General features: G+C 39.1%; 2 protein-coding genes across 3 annotated transcripts in view; one reads left to right on the forward strand and one right to left on the reverse strand.

Annotated features, from left to right (window-relative positions):
- The first annotated feature begins 18 nt into the window (after positions 1-18).
- On the forward strand, positions 19-3,261 carry RWDD2A (RWD domain containing 2A). 2 transcript variants are annotated; one of them, XM_039249758.1, is made up of 3 exons: positions 19-94; positions 996-1,320; positions 2,337-3,261. In XM_039249758.1, the coding sequence occupies exons 2-3, from the start codon at positions 1,120-1,122 to the stop codon at positions 3,012-3,014; spliced, it is 879 nt and encodes a 292-aa protein (XP_039105689.1). In that variant the 5' UTR covers positions 19-94; positions 996-1,119; the 3' UTR covers positions 3,015-3,261. The 2 variants fall into 2 exon arrangements, with proteins under 2 accessions (XP_039105689.1, XP_039105690.1); XM_039249759.1 differs by lacking the exon at positions 19-94 and adding an exon at positions 111-429.
- Positions 3,262-12,120: 8,859 nt separating this feature from the next.
- The window catches only part of ME1 (malic enzyme 1), a 178,007-nt gene continuing 173,038 nt past the window's right edge, over positions 12,121-17,089 (reverse strand). Inside the window, exon 14 of the mRNA XM_039249761.1 lies at positions 12,121-13,809. Within this exon, the coding sequence (XP_039105692.1) occupies positions 13,639-13,809 (171 nt within the window). The 3' untranslated portion in view covers positions 12,121-13,638. The remainder of the gene's footprint in view (positions 13,810-17,089) is intronic.

The following is a 17,089-nucleotide window of genomic DNA, read 5'->3' on the forward strand; positions in this document are numbered from 1 at the left end:
CCTCCTCGCCGATCTTGCGCAGCTTGCGCATGCGGAACTGCGGATCCCGGTTCTGAGAGGGCTTGGGGCTGATTCCATTGAGTGACCGGGAAGGGTGAGGCCCCCCGCGGTGGCCCGGGGATTGGGGCCGAGGGTCGTAGGCCACCAGAGCACTGCAGCCGGCAAATACGCAGTCCTCGCCTCCAAATTTGGGTTCCAGGGTGGCATTCCTGCGTTCCTGGGAAGCCAAGGTCCCTAAGTGGTCCCAGACCGGGGTACCAGCCCCTATTGGGGGCCTCTGGCAAGGTAGCCTCGGCCATAAGCCTTTTTCCCGCACCCTTTCTCGATTTTCGGGGTTCATCTCCCCAGCCTTTGACTCTGGGAGCCTTCTCGAGCCGTTGTCCCCCGCCCCCGTCTCCCCGCACCAGCTCGCAGTAAACACCATCTTATGTATGTACCTGTAAGACTCCCCCTAAGCTTGGGCCCCTCCGAGCAGATGCCCGGTGGATCCAAATCGTCCAGAGCAATCTGGGCCGCCCCGGGCTGGTGTGACTCCCCAAAGAGCCGTAAAGGCCCGCTCGAGAAGGGTTCTTGGCACTGGGGCGGAGGGGCGGCAACTAGCGTTTGGGGCGGCGGGGCCCTCGAGACCTTGGAGCCAAGGAAGTTGACCACAGCCCCGCCAGCACTGCGGGCCTCCCTCGCCACAGCGCCTAGCTCCGCCTAAGCTTGAGACCTGGGTGGGATTCGGAAACTGGGCTCCTTCCCCTAACCAGAATTCAGGCTTGTAGAGCATCTGCAGGTGTTGTTTGCCAACCACCTGCAACGGAATAATTTGGAACACTTGTTGAAAGTCCAGATTCCCGGATCTAGATCGGAAGCGGGGTGGGGGTGGGTGGGTAACGGACTGGGAATATGAATTTTAACGAAGTCTCTGGAGGGATGTTGTGCATACTAGACTTGAGGGTCGGGAGGTAAAGCAAAGAAAGAGTGTTAAGTGTCCCGGTTTGTGCTCCTAGCGTTCCTGCAAAAGTGCTTCCTCGAAAGGGCCCTTCGGGAGATTTCTCTGGACGCCGCTGAAATTAACAAACCTAGTGCCCCTGGGCCTTTCCAGTTTTCCTGGCAGGTGGATTTCGAGGCAACATGTCTGATTCAATGAAAGAATGCCTGCAGCTTCAGCTGCTAGAGATGGAAATGCTGTTTTCTATGTTTCCTAACCAAGGAGAAGTAAAACTCGAAGATGTAAATGTCCTGACGAATATAAAGAGATATTTGGAAGGAACAAGGGAGGCGCTGCCGCCAAAAGTCGAATTTGTGATTACACTCCAGATTGAGGAGCCCAAGGTAGGTACCCTGAGTTGTTTTTATTGTTGCTGGGTGCCCAGCTTTTATTGCAAGCACTTGGAAGGTGAGCATTCTGTCCAGGAAGGAAATGGAGGCCAGATTCTTATTTCCTATACTTGTTTGAAAGTGAAATGTGTAAATATGGGACGCCCTGTAAAGTGTCTTCAATAAATACCTTGAATTTTACATAAATATGTGCATTTTTAACAAATATGTCTAGTGTTTTTATTAAAAAACATCTGCAGCCTCATGCTACTATGATTATTCTCTTCACTCAACCAGTTTTTTACCAACCCAGCTACTGTAGTATGTACTGCCGTGTATATGTATCATGATTTTTGTAGATCTAAATCTTGCCTTTAGCAAATCTGGTTTGTGAGGAGTGGATGAATGTTTATTTGGTGGCACCATAGCACAGAAAGCAAATACCAGATAGGACATCTAAACACTAAGAATGAATTTACCTTCATCTTCTGATCCATTGTCTCCAGTGATATTAGCATAGCATAGATAACAAGTGGACCAAGCTGTTAAGAAGCCCTCTTGTAGTGATTTTCTGCTCATCCTTCAGCTCTCATTTCCTCAGAGAAGATCTCCTGGTTCCCAGACTGAATTCTGTCTACAGAATTCTCGTTACACATTTCAGCAGATCCTGTACTTTTGCATGCTTCTCACCATTGAAATTAAATACTTGCTATGTGTAATTATTAGTTTAATGTCTGTCTCCTTCACTAGGTTCTAGTCTATACGAAGAGCACAAATTTTTGTCTAGCTCCTTCGCTTCCTTATCCTACCATAGGGTCCCTGACACATAAGGAGTGTTCAATAAATACTGCAATGAATGATGCTTAAATGAAAGGAATAGCGTATATAAAGTACTCAGTAGAGTCTCCAGCATATAGCTGACATTCAACAGTAGCAATAACTATTACATTTATCAAAATCATGCAGTTGCTACTGATAAACTAGCTTAGGTGATTGTATGGTACTTAAACCTATTTGATTTTCATTTTAAGGTGAAAATTGATTTGCAAGTAACCATGCCTCACAGCTACCCCTATGCAGCATTGCAGCTGTTTGGACGGTCGCCCGAGCTTGACAGACAACAGCAACTACTTCTCAACAAAGGTCTCACTTCTTACATAGGGACTTTTGATCCAGGTGAGCTCTGTGTATGTGCAGCAATCCAGTGGCTACAGGACAATAGTGCCTCCTATTTCCTGAACAGAAAGCTCGCTTACGAACCATCTGCACAAGCAAAGCCAGTCAAGAATACGTTCCTCCGGATGTGGATCTACAGTCACCATATATATCAGCAGGATCTAAGAAAAAAGATTTTGGATGTTGGGAAAAGGCTAGATGTGACTGGATTTTGCATGACAGGAAAGCCAGGTATAATCTGTGTGGAGGGCTTCAAGGAGCATTGTGAGGAATTCTGGCACACAATTAGGTATCCCAACTGGAAACACATTTCCTGTAAGCATGCCGAAAGTGTGGAAACTGAAGGAAATGGAGAGGATCTGCGCCTTTTTCATTCTTTTGAAGAATTACTCCTTGAGGCCCATGGTGACTATGGATTAAGGAATGACTATCACATGAATCTGGGCCAATTCTTAGAATTTCTGAAAAAACACAAAAGTGAGCATGTTTTCCAGATATTATTTGGTATTGAAAGTAAAAGTTCAGACTCCTAGGAAGCCATTAAGAGGCCTGTGCTTATAATTTCATCACTTAAGTCAGTATTTCTGTTAATAAGACCAAAATTAAAGGGCCAGTGGCTCTTTAGTATCACCTGTGAGAGACCTAGCTCCAGAATTTTTACCTGGTAATGAAACACAAAGGCCTTTTACCTTTTAACAGTGCAATTGTGATGTTATCACTATGTTCTTATGTTAACTGAAAACTATTTAATTGTAAATTAATAAAAACACTTTAACCCATGAAGCTGATTTGATTACAGAGGAGTTCAAGGCCCATAATTAATATCACTAGTCAAGGTAGAGCTCTGAACCCATAAATAATATTTCTCTCTTTCATGATACCAGCACACAATGACATACCACATTTTTTTGTTTGTTTGTTATTGGGAGAGTAAATTCTAAGTCAGGTTTAAAGTGAGAACAAAAAGCACATGTTTACTACATTTCTTAGTCTAAGTTAAAGCCCCTATCTGTAGTTTTTTCTTTTAATAAAATTAGGTCCTAAATGTAATGGCAGAAGAATCAGAGAAATGACGTCTTGAGAAATGAAGGTGACACATAATGCCAAGTGTTCTCTGGCTGTTTTCACCAGCTGATTTATGATACTAAGGATAAGGATACCGATATTCTTAGCTCGGGTCTTATCGACGAAAAAAGATAATGGTTTCTTGCCTAAAAAAGTGTTCCACAACCAGTGAGTACTGGCACCCTTTGCCTGTGTGCCAGTGTACAGTGCTTTCTAGGGCAGGAGTGTTGGGGAAGGACTAGTACGGATGGCTCTGTACAGTCACCTTGGGAGAAAAATCCAAGCTCTGCGTTTTGGTGAGAAGTCACTGCCATCTCACCCCAGCTTCACCAGGCTTTGTCAAAATGTGAGTTTATTTGAATGACAGTAACCCCTATTTACGCAGCACTTGCCACACATTTTCATTGAGAAGGATCTACCCTCCTCCAAAATTTCTGGGAGTCTCGCCTGTGTTAGTTAAGAGATGTCCTGAGCTGACTGCAACTTTCTTTGGCTCCCATGGTCTCTCTTTAGCTACTATTGCCCTTTCTCAGGGAGTGTTTCATTCTCCTGCTAGTCTCAGGCACCCCACTGATGTCCTGGCTCCTCAGGATGCCAAAGGTGGGGTGCTGAGATTTAGTAACTTGGAAGGGAATGAATGCCTCCCTATTCTGTGATTTATTCTCTTAGATGCCAAACAGCTGCATGTGCCAGGGAGCTTACAAAATGTTTGATGAAAAAGTACATTCTGGTTTTACTTTCTGTGTCTAGGATGCAGACTCATGTCCTTGAACTAGGGCAAGGGTATAATGGAACTAAGCTGACTCTCTTGATCTTGAGGTCTTGAAACTGGTCCACCCTGCCCTGCCTATGCTCTTAGCTCAGAATGAGTTTCTTTTCAGGGCACAATTCAGACCTTCAAACTAAGGTTCTCATCTGCCTTGCCTAATGATCCAGTTTGCCCATTCAGGTTTTAATCCTGGCCTCAGATGTGGGTGGGATCCAACCAAGAGCCTCACACTTTACCTTTACCTATATACAAAGGGAAAAAATAGGACTTACGTTGCCAAAGACTCATTTCTCAATCTTAATCAGGACTTAAAACAACATAGTATCCCACATAATCTCCCCAAGACCATTAATAAAGTATAATTAACATTTATGAGTTCTTAAGCCCTAAGCAGATGTGACTCCATTAACTTTTTTTCCATATTAGGTGCCTTCCACCTACTATATGCCTAAACCTCTCATCGATGGTTTTTTCTATGATTACATCAGCAGAAATAGTGATGGAAAGTTAAAGAAGCTTAAAGAACTACAACATGAACAAAAAAAAAAATAGAATATTCATATAGTTCAGTAAACAAAAGGAATAACTTTTATGAACTCTTTACTGCTTCTGGAGCTATTTCTGGTGATTAATATTTTCAGAACCTATTTTTACATGCACAGTATTAGCATGCAGGAATACTTTTTCCTGTCAGAAGCACTAATAAAAGACATTAATTACGGAAAAGTGTGGGTTTTGTAGAAAAAATATACATATAATTCAAAGCTCAGTTTTGTATGGTAGGCTGCTAGTCTTCTTTGCCCAGTGTGATGCAAGCACAGACCTCCTCCCCTATCACCTCCCCCCTCCACACACATACAACACTTATTCTGAGGAACTGCCCTTTCTCTGTATGTTTTGGGAGAAGTGACTGGTATCAAGTCACCCTCTGGCAGCCTTCAAGAGAGATGGTTTTGAGTTCTTGCTGCTTAAATCCACAGTGCCACCTTCATTTCTGGCCTACTGAATGCTCAGTTGTTCAACATCTGCCCTTTTTTTCTTGAAAGTCACAGAATCAGTCTCTATTGCTTGGAATCTAAGAATCCTGATACTGTATACATTATATTTTATAAATGGTTATCTGAAAAGAATGGTCTTTATAGATACTGCAGTGTCTTTATAAAATTTACTGGATTAAATCAGCCTTTCTTCAAGTATGTTCTCTCCTTCTTATTCCTTATTGGTCTATTATATGTTGGGCTAAGGGCTGAGTATACTTGCATAGTGGATTGAGGAGTGGGCCAGATGAGTGGACGGACATAATAACAAGGACATCTAAACCATCCCTATAGTAAATCAGAAGTATGTTGCCTGTGAATTTGAGCTTCCATATGACTATTAAATGCTAACCATCCATTCAGAGAACTTGTGAAGAAGGCCTGAGGAGTCTACCTGAAGTCTTCACAGAACCCTTCTTCAGGACAATTTTCCTTCATTTGCTTTTACCTCATGTAGCCCAGTAGTAAGTTGAAAGAGTAGGTGTTTTCAGAAGATGGCATGGTTTGCTAAAAAACCCTTGTTTTCTACAAATTCCTGTTTTGCCTCAAAACTCTGAGCCCACTGGGTCTCCCTCATAAGGTCTACATGCTAAAACTACTTTCACTGCAGCCTGGACCAGCTCACACAACCTTTTTCCGAGCTCAGTTAAAGCTAGAAACATTTGGATCAACTCATGAATGGGTTTGAGCAGCAGACAGAAAATTCAAACAAGCACAGCAAACACTGAGGGACCTCTTAGTCACAGGTGGAGCAAGGCACACCATTAGTTATTCATTATGGAAGTAACATCCTAACATGCATCAGACATTGGACCTCCAACAACTTGGCTAAGGTGACAGGCTCTTTTGCTTTCAAGAGGTCTTAGCAGGTATTCAAGAAATCCAATGATGCCTACACACCAGGTCCTATGAACATACCATCATCAATGTGTTAGATCAATGTGATGTCCTGTAAAATGGTGAGATGATCAAGACCAGGAGTTATATTCTGGCACAGAGTCAGAGGGGAAATGGAACACTGAAAAATGTTTCTGTAATATTGTTTATTGGTAGCACAAACTGCTTCAGGGGCCCTCTGTGTACTAGAATATAGGGAAAACAAAAAAGCATTGTCCTCATCAGTAGCTACCTACTGATTTGCTCCAAGAAAGAGAACTTGTCTGTCAGCTGCAGTTGAAATCACCATCAGATTAAATTAGTATGATCCAAAGATCATGGTAAGTCAAGGTGTGATAAGATTCACACTCCTGCTTCTTTTAAAGCTTTTGATGGTGGGATTTACCTCTGCAAATCAATGGGTAGTTCCTGCCAGAATAATCCCTTTTTCTGTTATCAGGGATCCAATGTGCTATTAGATGATGAAGAAATCAATTCTAACTCTTCATTAAGAAAATGACTACAGGGTGGATTTGTTCCTGCACACACTTAGTTCTAAGAGTATAGTCTCATAGACCGCAATAATTTCTGAGACCCTAGAATTTGTATTCATTCAGAGCTCTGTTGCCAAGTGATTTCCGAAAGGTCTAGTGGTTTCCTTTCTGCAATGCATTGTTAGTCAAGTAAATCTTCCTTTGAGTTTAGTTAGTCTATCCAAAATCTTCCTTTGAGTTTCCAGAGTTCATCACCTTAGGGGTCTTTTATTCGTATCTATGATTGGCAATTTCCTGAAGGCCTTTACACTATATTGGTGGCTCTAGTCAGTTTTGCCTCCTGTTGCTGTTACACATATCAAGTAGAGCTACACTGAGTTACCCATATATTTGGTCCTAAGCCCAGCTGATATTTAGCTGATATACACTGGTGTGGTTATATCAGTTGTATACAATGGCACTCATTTTTCTTGGTCAGTATCTGTGCTGTTCTAATTGTTAGATTTTTCAACATCATTTCAGGCTATGAGGCCCAATGATTTGCTGGCCATAACTAAAGATTTTTGTACGCCAAACTATGATGATTACAGTGAACCAGCTTCCTATTATGATAACAGTTTCTGTTGTGTCTCTAGTTGTTAACTGCTTCAAAGTGCTGCTATCCAGCCTCTATCAACCCCAAGATTCTGATGTCTCCATTAAAACAAGGAACTCATTTTTAACTATAGCATTTCCCACAAGTCTCCCCAGTTTACAGAGAAGAGTCATTAAAATTCCTCAGTAAAATGCTGAATCCAATAATACAGGATTCATATACCATGAACAAGTGGGATTTACTCAAGGGATGCAAGGATGGTTCAAAATCAGCAAATCAGTCAATGTGATACACCACATTAACAAAATGAAGGACAAAAATCCTATGATCATCTCAGTAGATGCAGCATTTGACAAAATTTGACATCCATTTATAATAAAAACTCTCAGCAAAGTGTGTATAGAGGTAATGTACCACAACATAATAAAAGCCACATATAACAAGCCCACAGCTAATTTTATACTCAGTGATGAAAAGCTGAAAGCTCTTCCTCTAAATCAGTAACAAGGCAAAAATGCCCATTCTCCCCACTTTTATTCAACATAGTATTGGAAGTCCTAACCAGAGAAATTAGGCAGTAAATAAATAAATAAGGCAACCATGTTGGAAAGAAAGAAGTAAAACTGTCTCTATTTTAGATGACATGATACTATATAGAGAAAACCGTAACTACCAAAATTCTGTTAGAACTAATAAATGAATTCAGTAAAGCTGCAGGATACAAGATCAATATAAAAAATCTGTTGCATTTCTACACACTAGTAACAAACCATCAGAATGAAAAATCAACAATCTCCTTACAATTACACCAAAAATAAAAACAAAAAAAAAAACAACCTACAAATAAATTTAACCAAAAAAGTGAAATAAGTCTACACTGAGAACTATAAGACATTAATGAAAGAAATTGAAGGCAACAAAAATAAATGGAAAGATACCCCATGCTCATGGAATGGAAGCATTAATATTGTTAAAATGTCCATACCACCCAAAGCAACCTACAGACTCAATGCAATCCTTATCAAAAATCCCAATATCATTTTTCACAGAAATGGAGCAAACAATCCTAAAATTTGCATAGAACCACAAAAGAATCCAAACAGTCAAAGCAATCTTGAGAAAGAAGAACAAACCTGGAAGTATCACTCCCTGATTTCAAACTATATCACAAACTCATAATGATCAAAATAGCATTGTATTGGCATAAAAGGACACATAGATCAATGGAACAAAATAGCCCAGAAGTAAACCCATGCAAATATAGTCAGTTAATTTACAATAAAAGTACCAAGAATATACAATAGGGAAAGAACAGTCTTTCAATATCAATGTTGGAAAAACTGGACAGCCACATGCAAAAAGAATGAAACTCAGTGCCTATCATATACCATTCATAAAAACCAACTCAACATGGATTAAAGCTTTGAATGAAAAACCTGAAACCATAAAATTTGTAGTAGAAAATATAGGCAGTAAGCACACTGATGTCAGTTTTGGTGATGAAATTTTGTATTTGACACCAGAAGCAAAGGCAAAAAAGAAAAAAAAAAAGTAAAAATAAGCAACTGAGACCAAATCAAAACTGAAAAGCTTCTACACAAAGAAAGAAAACCAACAAAATGAAAAAGCAACCTACTGAATGGGAGGAAATATTTGTAAATCATATATTTGATAAGAGGTTAATATCCAAAATATATAAAGAACTCATAAAACTCAATAGAAAAAATCCAATTAGAAAATAGGCAGAGGATCTGAATAGACATTTTTACAAAGAAGACATACAAACAGCAAATAGACACATGAAAAGATGCTCATCACTAATTACCAAGGAAACGCAAATCAAAACCACAATGAGATATTACATCATACCTGACAGAATGGCTATTATCAAAAAGAAATAACAAGTGTTGGTGAAGATGTAGGTAAAAGAGAACACTTCAGCACTGTTGGTGGAAATGTAAATTGGTGCAATTACTGTGGAAAACTGTATGGAGATTCCTCAAAAACTTGGAAATATAAATACCATATGATCCAGCAATTCTAGTTTTGAGTACTTATCCAAAGAAAATGAAAGTCCTAATTTGAAAAGATATCTGCACATCCATGTTTACTGCAATATTACTTTCAATAGTCAAGACATGGAAACAAACTAAGTGTCCAATAGCAGGTGAATGGATTAAAAAAATGTAACATGTGTATATATATAGTCCAGTCACACAAAAAATAAAATCTTGTCATTTGTGACAACATGGATGGGCCTTGTGGGCATTATGCTAAGTGAAATAAGTCAGAGAAAAACAAATACTGTATGATCTCTCTTATATGCGGAGTATACATAAATAAAGGGGGATGTTATAAATAAAGGGGGATAAAGGATAAATACAGCATGGTGACTAAATAATACTCTATTGCATTTGGAAGTTGCTGAGAGTAAATCTTAAAAGTTCACATCACAAGAACAAAATTTGGTAATGGATGTTATTTAGACTTACTGTGATCATTTTCAAATGTATACAAATATCTAATCATGCTGTATATGTGAAGCTAGTATAATGTTAACTACACCTCAGCTTTTAAAAAATGCATTATGTGGATGCTGCTGTCCATCCATTACCATCACCAATGTATTTCTCAAGGCTTTAGTGACAGGACGGTTAGTAACAAGGTCTTCTTGGAAGACTTAGGAGATCACTAGGATTAAGATGGTCTGGTTACACATGACAAATCCACTCCAACATTCCTATTATTGAAATCTTTGAATTCCTTTGTATTATTTCAGGTTAACATTTGCATTCTCAGTTTCATTTAATTTCATTATTAAGTCCATATTTCAGTCAACTAACTGAACCAACAACTACAATGACTTTCAGCTGCTCAAGACAGCACACCAAATCCAGAATCTGTGGCAAGTACCCCTATCAGTCAATTCTATCCAGTCCAAAAGTGCACTTCTCCTTTCTCAGTACATTTTCAGAATTCCATAAATTTTCCCTTGGAGTTTTGCCAATATAAATAAGCAAAGTCAAGAATTCTTTTGGGAGTCTTCTCCTGGGTTTCCCTTTCTACTGTATCTAACACAGCTCCTTTCTGGAATCTGATATTAAGTGTGTGGAGGTCATGAGAAGTAACAGGAGACGAGCAGGAGGTAAACTGAGTGAAGCGATCACAGAATCTTCAAGCAAGGCAGTAACAACCTCTTTAAGACAGGAGTTCCCACGTTGATTAGCAAGGGAGGACATGTCAATTCTTCCGGTTTTCCTAGGGGTTGAGGGGTTTCCTGGGACATGGAACTTACAGTATTCAAACCTAGGTTATTGTTTATAGTAGCTTAGGGTATCATCACAAGTCTTCCAAATCCCCTACCCATAGATCCCATTCCAAACAGGTCCTATTGTTTCTGGTCAATACTCTTCAATACAAGGTCTGGTGAAGCTGTGAATGCAACTCCTGGTATAAGCTGGCGATGAGTAGGATTAAGTGAACTTGTTTTCTGTTATTTCAGCCTTAGAGACAGTAAGACAGAAAAGATCCTTTTGGTAAAAACAAAAGCAGTGCCTTGAGCTGAGAACTTTGAGCCTCAATGATCTCTTTCTTTATGAACCTCTCTCTATAGAAGCAAATATCCTATCCCACAGTTCCTGGATTTCTTCACCCTTTTTTATGTCAGGAGCCATTTGTCAGCCCAAACTTTCCTATGCTTAGATAATGCATTTCATCCATTTTCTATCTGTTTGGGTTCTTGAGGTCACAAAGATACTTTGCCACATTAATTTTTATTGACTTTATATTTTTACAATTTAGATTTAGGTATTTGATCCTTCTAAGCTCCCTTCTTAAAAATGATATAAGGTAGGGTTCTAGCTTTAATTTTCTCCATGTGGTAGGTCAGTTTTTCCAATCTTTTTTACTAAATGCTCTATTCTTTTTATCCATTGATGTTTGTGCTATCTTTGTAATTCATGTATTCAGGGGGTCTGTGAGCTTCCATGACTTGAATGTATATGAAAATATCTAGATTTTGGACGGTAGTATAAGATAAAGTATTTCATTAATATTTTTATGTGGATTACATATTGAAATGATAATCTGGAGATGTCAGTTTAAACAAAATTAACACGGATTCCACCTATATCTTCTTTTTATGAGGCCATTAGAAATTACACAGGTGGCTCACTTCGTCTATTGTACAGTGCTGTTCTAGACTGCACTCTCGCTAAAAGAGAGCAGACTATGAAGCAAGACAAACATGATTTAGAGCCCACCTCCTTCACTTTTTAGCTCTGTGGACCTGGTAAATCACTTAAAATACCCACTTCATAGGAACCTGTGGGGATTAATTAAACAAGATAATCTATACAGAATACTTGAAACCTAGTAAGTAATCATCCAATGCTTGTTTCATTATCTTTCTCTGAGGATAAGTAGCTTATTTATCATAGTATAGAGCAAATATGACTACACATGTATTAAATGAAGTTCATACTGAAATTAGCTATTAGAATATTTTTAAATTCATAGTGTCACATGACTGCCAAGGCCCAGCATTATCATTTTATTTTTTTTTTAATATTTTTATTTATTTCTAGGAGAGAGAGAGAGAGACAGCGTGAGCAGGGGAGGGTCAGAGAGAGAGGGAGTCACAGACTGAAACAGGCTCCAGGCTCTGAGCTGGCCGTCAGCACAGAGCCCGACGCGGGGCTCGAACCCACGAACCGCGAGATCATGACCTAAGCGAAAGTCGGACGCTTAACCGACTAAGCCACCCAGGCGCCCCAACATTATCATTTTAAAATGTAACAATACTTCAAGAGAAAAAGACAATCATAATTTTATTCATTCACTTTTTCTATGCTTTAATACATCTTTTGCATAGGTAAATACATTTAGTTAGAGTTGCAAGACAACATGGAAACAGAAAAGAAATAAGCACTCTGGATCTTTTCAAAGTAACTATATTGAGGAAACCACTTGACTAAACATTACTTTCAGAAATAGCCCCACCCTGTCTATTCACACCTGAAACAATCTGTGTAATCTTCAATAAAACCATTGTAGTGTACAGTTTATCTTGAACATCTTCTTATACTTTTGAAAAGCATTTCAAGAACAGAAATCTTCAAATAATTCTACAAATAAATAGCAAATGTTATTGCACCTGAGCTTAAGAATTTAAAATGGTTTCCATTAGTTCAGGTATTAATTTCTAAAGTAAAACTTGAAGTTAACATTAATTTCTGGCTATAATTACTGATGGTAATTAGAGTATCTTAATACCTGATATGAAGTTATTTTCTGATAATGGGGAGTTGGGTTACAAAATTTCCTCCAAACTCAGAGGAAAGTGAGTTTATTGTAACACAGTGAGCTCTAATTACCTGAGCTAATCGAGGGAACGGGAGGTCAGGTCACTTCAGTGGGAACCCAGCTTGTCTGGGAACCACGTTCTCCCCCACTCGGAAGATCTTTGTCCTAATAGGTCAGCTCCACAGGCAGCCCTTTCTCAAGGATATTACCCACTCTCTTTCAGCTCTTCCCGTGGCTCAGGTGATGCTGAACTGAAGGTACCAACTTCTGGACAGGCACCACAGTGTGCAAATGTTCAGCAGCAACAGTGTGAAGGATGGGGCATTCAGTCAGGGGAGGAAGAAAAGTGCTTCTAGAAGGGATATCTGACTGAGAACCAAAGTGATAAGAAGATGTAACAATGGGGAAAGAATATTAAAATCTAAGCCTGCACAAGGCATTGTAAACAGCAATGATCTTTCTTAGAAATGTTAGAGTTCAGTTGTACTAGAAGAACTGATATAATGTAGGACTGGAGTAAAAATACCTGAGAAGTTATTTTTCTCTAGGCAACGAAGTTAAGTGTCATTTCTGCTTTTAGCAAAAATTCATCTATGCCTAAATTCATTTCTATCTTTATAAAAAAAAAAAAAAAAGAGTAGATTTTTAACAAAATGGTCAACAAAACAATTGTGGATTTTAATGTTGAGCATATCAATTTATTACTAATTTTGGTCTTTCCATTAGTCCCCTATATAAAAATGGTATGTTTCTCAGTAGTAGGTACAACAGCTTTTAAGAGAACTTGGGCAAAATAATTAAGAGAAAAACCATAAATAACGAGAAAGTAAATAAAGCAAAATTGTCTAGTGTGATGTTTACCCCACAGTATATTAATATTCTTTCATGAATTTTTATAGTTAAAGTAAAATCATCCTAGTCTAGCATATTATGAATAATTAGAAAAGATTCCAATCTTTAAAAATTATGAAAGATTTTAAGATCTCATTAACGGAATTAGAAATGTCAGTAATTATGCTACTGGTCAAGTTTGGTCTGTATTTTCTGGGCCTCTTCAGGCCAAGAGTAACAATCAGGTAGAATCTGGTCATAATCAGTGCTATACATCTGAGAGCAGACAAATGCTTCCTTGTTTTGGGGTTCAGGATAAACTGTGGCTGTCTTTTCTTGGTAAGCATCTTTCACAATCTAGGAATAAAAAAAGAATATTAATTATTTTAATGAATAGAGTTGATGGTGAGTACATGTCAGTTTTTATCTGTTTCAAAAAATTAATTTGTGCCTTGTGTGTTCACAAGAAAATTAAGTTATATTATAATAAAAGCACACATACACAGAGAAGATAGAAAAGGAAAATGCAATTATGAATCACATAGCAGGAGGAGAATAGGACATCGCCAACAATGGAAAGTGTAGAGTAGAGATTTATCAAGTGTGATCATAATGGGATTTCGGCTAATCCAGTGGCAAAAGTTTTGACATGACCTGAAAGATAACTAACTTGAACTAAATACCTTAATATTCCTGCTAAGTTTGAACTCAGATAGCATGCGGTATCACTGATCCCTGTCCTGACCACAGCCTCTTACAAAATTTCCTTATTTACCCCTGCTCACCTAATCCGCTGGACTCCACAGTCAGGTTCAATGCCCCTCACCAGGATCACAGACTCTCCTGTTTCCCTGTCTTGCTGTCACACTCTTCATTCTAGTTCCTGGTCTGGGCAACCCTCAGTGCTGGCCTTCCCTCTTCATGGCTGCCTCCAGCAATGTCATCCTTTTCCTAACCTGAGTTGATGTGGTTGCATATTATGCTTTTATCCTTTTCTTTAACAACAACAACAAAAACAAAAACAGAAACCCTTTCTCTCCCAGTTCCCACAAGGCAATTTCAAAAAAAAATTTTTTTTAATGTTTTATTTATTTCTGAGAGAGAGAGAGAGTGAACCGGGGAGGGGTAGAAAGAGAGGGAGACACAGAATCTGAAAGAGGCTCCAGGCTCTGAGCTGTCAGCACAGAGCCCAACACGGGGCTCGAACCCACAAACTGTGAGATCATGACCTGAGCTGAAGTCAGCGCTTAACTGACTGAGCCACCCATGTGCCCCACTGAGCCACCCAGGAGCCTCCCCACAAGGCAATTTCAAATCTTCCTTTGTCATATCTGCATTTGACTCATCACTGTACTGAGAACATTCCAGCTAATCAGAGAAAACGACCTCAATTTCCCCTTCCATCAACTCAAATGAACTCCTCTGTATCTTCATTCACTCTTCCCTTTGAAAAGAATGGATTCTCCCTCTTGTCAAAACTAATCATTCTATATGTACTCTTTAATTCACTCCAGTTGTAAAAAAAAAAAAAAAAAAAGCAATTACTCAGAGCTATATGTTTAACAGGTTTATTTGTATAAGTCTGATTTTGAACAATATTGGAATGATTAAGTATTTCTCAATGCAAAAATTACGCATTGTGAAAAATTATGGTTACAAAGATTATGTCATAGTATGGAGAAATATTCATGAAAAACACACAGAACAGATGTATATACCACAGATACGACAATGTTAGCAAAGATATCAAGCCAATGCAAAAAAGACTGGAGGCAAACACACCAAAATGATAAAACTACTTATGTCAGAAAAACAGAGTATCGGGTAGTTTCTTCTCTATTTTCCAAAGTGCCTATACTGTGGTATTATTACTAGCTAACAGCTTTTTTGAGGTATAATTGACTGATGGCAAAATCCAAACATTTTAAGTGCACAGTGAACTGACTTTTGTCAATTCTCAGAGTTGTGCAACTGTTACCAAATTCACTTTTAGAACATTTCCATCACCCCAGAGACCTCTTGTGCCTGTTTGCAATAGTTGTACTACTTTTATAATAAAACACATCATTTCATTCCTGACACAGACGGAGTGGAAGTTCACTCCTCTTTCTGGTCCCAGGACACACAGCATCAGTGACCCCCTCCTCTCAGTGAGGTCTCCACCCTCAATGCCAGAGTCTGCGAGAGCAGATTTACTGGGTTGCTTTCCTAATCTCCCCAGCAACTTCTGTGCTACCAAAAGCAGTAGCTTTTGTAAAAGGTCCTGCTAACTCTGTAGATACTAAAAGTTCACCTTTGTTTCTCACCAGGACATCAGTATTGACTACAACTTCCACCCCCATCCTGACACCGTGTCTTGTCTAATTTCTGACATGCCGCTCAGTTCTGAGTCTCTTCTTAAAATGCTAACTTCTCCTCACTGGCTTCTTGCCTCTGTGTTCTGGACAGAGTAACAAAGCATGTTCCGTCCTTAGTTCTCACCTGTCTATACTTGCTGTCCTGGTAGCTCCACACACTCCTAGTGCTTGTCCTGGTACCACATGAAAAATAGCTCCCATATCTTTATATCTAGTGTCTCTTTAAGTTTCAACCATTTCCATTGATTTGCTGGAATTGTATGAATTGCATGTGAATGTGCTCTGAAACCTCAAACTTGCAGGTCGCTTACACCATCTTCCTCCCTCAGCTTGATTCTTTGTTCTGATTTCTGCACCCTATGTTTTCCCATGATTCTAGGTAGATTATCTGAGTCTTTCTGAACTTCCCTGAGGTCCCTTGCTTTTGTACTTTCTCCTCTAATCATAAGCTAACACCTTTTCATTTATATTTATTTATTTTTGAGACAAAGACAGAGTGACAGCAGGGAAGGGGCAGAGAGAGAGGGAGACACAGAATCCAAAGCAGGCTCCAGGCTCTCAGCTGTCAGCACAGACCCCAATATGGGGTTTGAACTCATGAACCGCGAGATCATGACCTGTGCTGAACGATGCTTAACCAACTGACCCATCCAGGTGCCCCAACACTTTTCGTTTAAATCTTCAAAATGAATTTAACATAATAATGTGCTGTTCAGTGTATTAACCATTCAACCTAGTTAAAAACTAGGAGATATAAATAGTAGAAAATTAGAGGATACTCTTTCATGAATAGGTAACCAAGCAGATTATCTACCATTTTTTGAAGGATTACTTGGTTTTTGAAGCACATGCCCTCAATCAACAAGACAAATAATGATATATGACTCCTAAATATGGTACTGTTTTGACAAACTTGCTAATAGTTTTGGTTTTCAACCAAAAAGCAATTTTTCCACTGAGGGGATACTTGGCAATGTCTGGAGACATTTTTTGGTTGTCACGACTGGGCAGAGGCTGCTGACATCTGGTGGGTAGAGGCCAGGTATGCTAAGCATTCTATAATGCCCAAGATAACCCACACAACCAAGTTATCCAGCCAATATGTGCATAGTGCTGTGGCTGAGAAACCTTAGTTCAAACCTGTAACATATAAACATAACTATTATGGGCTGACCTATGTCACCCAAAATTCATATGCACTAACCCCCAGTACCTCGGAGTGTGATTATGTTTGGAGACAGGGACTTTAAAGAGGTAATTAAGTTAAAAATGAGGCTGTT

This window comes from Hyaena hyaena, unplaced genomic scaffold, assembly GCF_003009895.1.
Source record: "Hyaena hyaena isolate Hyena2069 unplaced genomic scaffold, ASM300989v1 scaffold_344, whole genome shotgun sequence".
In the NCBI taxonomy this organism is placed as follows: Eukaryota; Metazoa; Chordata; class Mammalia; order Carnivora; family Hyaenidae; genus Hyaena; species Hyaena hyaena.